This window comes from Chlorella variabilis, assembly GCF_000147415.1.
Source record: "Chlorella variabilis unplaced genomic scaffold CHLNCscaffold_4, whole genome shotgun sequence".
Taxonomy (NCBI): domain Eukaryota; kingdom Viridiplantae; phylum Chlorophyta; class Trebouxiophyceae; order Chlorellales; family Chlorellaceae; genus Chlorella; species Chlorella variabilis.
Window position 1 is genome coordinate 160840 of NW_005435084.1, and position 2687 is coordinate 163526.

The window sequence follows — 2687 nt, forward strand, 5'->3', positions numbered from 1 at the left end:
ATGCATTATTGCAGGCGCAGTGCAGCAGGTGCAGATCTGTGGCGAGTATTGGCTCGCGTTCAACGCGGTAAGTTACCGCAGGCATCGCGTCACCGCAGGCAGATGCAGGTGGCAAACGGCGAGGGCCCCACTACCCCGGCATCAGGCAAGCGCAAGGAATCACTTTGTGGAACGGATTGCAGCGCCCAGCATCATATTGCCCATTAGAGAGTCTCCTCGACACCCAGCTGGTGGAAGCGCCGGCACTGCTCACGGCGGTGTCGACCGCTGGCGGCGCCCAACACCGCATGGACGGAGGCCCCCATCAGCGTTCCCCGGGCCTCACACGTGCTCCCTGGGCTTGACGAGTCCCAAGAAAGGGGGCCTGGGGGTTGGGACGGAACAGACCGCCGTGCCCCCTCGTGCCTTCTTCCCGGGATACACCTCGTGAGCAGTGTGACGTCTCCAAACCCCTAGTGTTGGAGCCTTCCTGCACTCTCACTTGGCGACAGTGACAGGCGCACTCCTGTAAGAGAACTTGCGCAGACTTAGTGTACCCGCCGTTTCCAACCAAAGTCCGCAGCCCCAATATAAAACGCCTCCTTTGTTCCGGTAAAGCTCCTGCCCACGCGGCCCGTGCAAGCTCTCCGCCATGCCGCGACGGCCAAGCCGCGTTGCGCAACCGCTGCTGCTGGGTGAGCTGCCGGTGAAGCTGGGTTGTAGGGCGGAGCTGGATGGCGTGGGAGGCTGCCGACCCGCCAGGCGGCTCGGCCATCTGCTGCCGCCGCCGCCGGTCCTCCGCTCTGCATGCCGCCCCACCACCCACCCGCCCCATGCCACCTGCAGGCCTCGCCCTCTGCTGTCTCGCGGCCCCGGCCGCTGCCGGCTGGACCAAGGGTGAGCACGCCAGCAGCAGGCAGCAGCGCGTGGCCCCAGTGCCATGCTGGCGCCAGCGCGTCGCCAGCCTCCTCCCACCACCCCCGTCCTGCCTGCCCCGCAGCCACCATCAATGCCGACCCTTCCACCAGCAACCTCATGTCTGTGGCCTGGTTCGACGACTCCATAGGCGTGGCCGTCTCCATGGGCTCCATTCTGGCAAGCCCCAGCCCCGCTGCCACCCACGGGGCTCTCCCGCCGCGTGCCGCGCCCTGCCGCCGCAGGCAGCTGTAGCTGCTCTCTCCCCCCGCACGCTCGCGCCCCTGCCGCAGAGCTGCAGCTTGAGCGGGGCACGCCCTCCAGCACCATCCCTCACCTGCCATGCACTTTCCACCCTGCAGAGGACCACCGACGCCGGGCACACCTGGGTCAACGTCAGCGTGACCGAAACGGAGGCGGTCTACGGCCTGAGGAGCAACCTCCAGCTGTGGTCGGTGGCTCCAGCCACGCCCACCGTGGGCTACCTCGGCGGCACCTCCTCCCAGCTGAATGCCTCGGGCAACTCCTGTACCTTTATGGCCAAGACCACAGACGCGGGTGGGCAGGGGTGGAGGCCAGGCCGGCGGCCGCTCGCGGGCCGGTGCGTGCCGGCTGCGCCGCCTCACGATGAGCGGCGCGCCCATGCCGCATGTGCGCAGGTGCCACCTGGACGCGCCTCGACCTGAGGACTCCAAAGCAAATCACGAAGACGTGCTACAGCTTGGTTGCAGTGGACGCAGACCGAGCGTGGTGTGCCGCGGCAGACGGCTAGTGAGTGCGGCGACCGCGCCAGGGCGCCCAGCCCAGCTGCCTGCTGCCTGCTGCCTGCTGCTGCTGCCTGCTGCTGCTGCCTGCTGCCAGCTGGCACGGCGGCTCTCACCGGCACGCCCCCCCTGCCCCCTGCCCTGCCGCAGCCTGATCAAGACGGACAACGGGGTGAGAGCCGGCGCCTGGCACTGGCTGTGTGGCGCCGGTGTCGGGGCCGCTGCCTGGGCCGGGCAGCCCCCTCCCTTGCTGCCTCCGGGGGCCACTCCGCCGACATGCCGGCAGCGCCCCACGCTGCGTGCTGCCCGCAGGGCGCGAGCTGGACTGCGGTGAATGGCACCGAGACGCAGCTGCCGGCCGGCTCCGACCTCAGGTCCATCTGCGCCAGGGACAGCGGCCAGAAGCTGTGGGCGCTGGGCAAGGCGGTACCGTCCGACGGCAACCGCACCGCAGGTATCTACTCCACTGACTCGGGCGCCACCTGGCAGAAGCTCAGCATGCCCGCCGACAGCGCGCCGGGCCTGGAGCCTCGCTCCCTGTCCTGCGTGTCCTCTCCCATGATGACGGTACTGTCGTGCACGTTGGCGTCCTGCACCCTGGCCGGTACCACCGTGTACAGCGTGGCGTACGTGAGCGAGGACGGTGAGGCCGGGGCCGGGGCGGCGCAGCAGGCACGGCACGGCACGGGGCGCTGGGCGTGTGTGCGCGTGTGGGTGTGGGTTGGTGGGTGGGTGTGGCTGGGTGAGGGTGCGCGTGCGGCTGTCACGGAGGCTGCATGCCTAGCACGGCACCCTGCTGGCGCTCCCCGGTCCCCCGGGTCTTCCCTGCATGCCACGTCGTGCTGGGGAGCAGGCAGGGGGCTGAGTGTGCGCACGCCTGCGCGGGCGCCGACGCCCGCCACCGCCACAACCACCACCTTCTCTCCATCCCGCGTCCATTGCCGCCGCCGCTGTCCCACTGGCCTCGCCTGCCCCGCGTGCCGCGCAGGCGTCAATTGGTCTGTCAACCAGACCTGGACCGTCAGCGTA

At 69.5% G+C, this 2687-nt stretch overlaps 1 protein-coding gene across 1 annotated transcript in view; it reads left to right on the plus strand.

Moving 5' to 3' along the window:
• Positions 1-631: 631 nt before the first annotated feature.
• Positions 632-2687, plus strand: part of CHLNCDRAFT_141895 (hypothetical protein) — a gene marked incomplete at both ends in the record, with an annotated part of 2829 nt that continues 773 nt past the window's right edge. The window contains 7 exons of the mRNA XM_005849923.1: positions 632-674; positions 826-876; positions 980-1053; positions 1257-1452; positions 1554-1665; positions 1809-1830; positions 1971-2301. Of these exons, the coding sequence (XP_005849985.1) occupies positions 632-674; positions 826-876; positions 980-1053; positions 1257-1452; positions 1554-1665; positions 1809-1830; positions 1971-2301 (829 nt within the window). The remainder of the gene's footprint in view (positions 675-825; positions 877-979; positions 1054-1256; positions 1453-1553; positions 1666-1808; positions 1831-1970; positions 2302-2687) is intronic.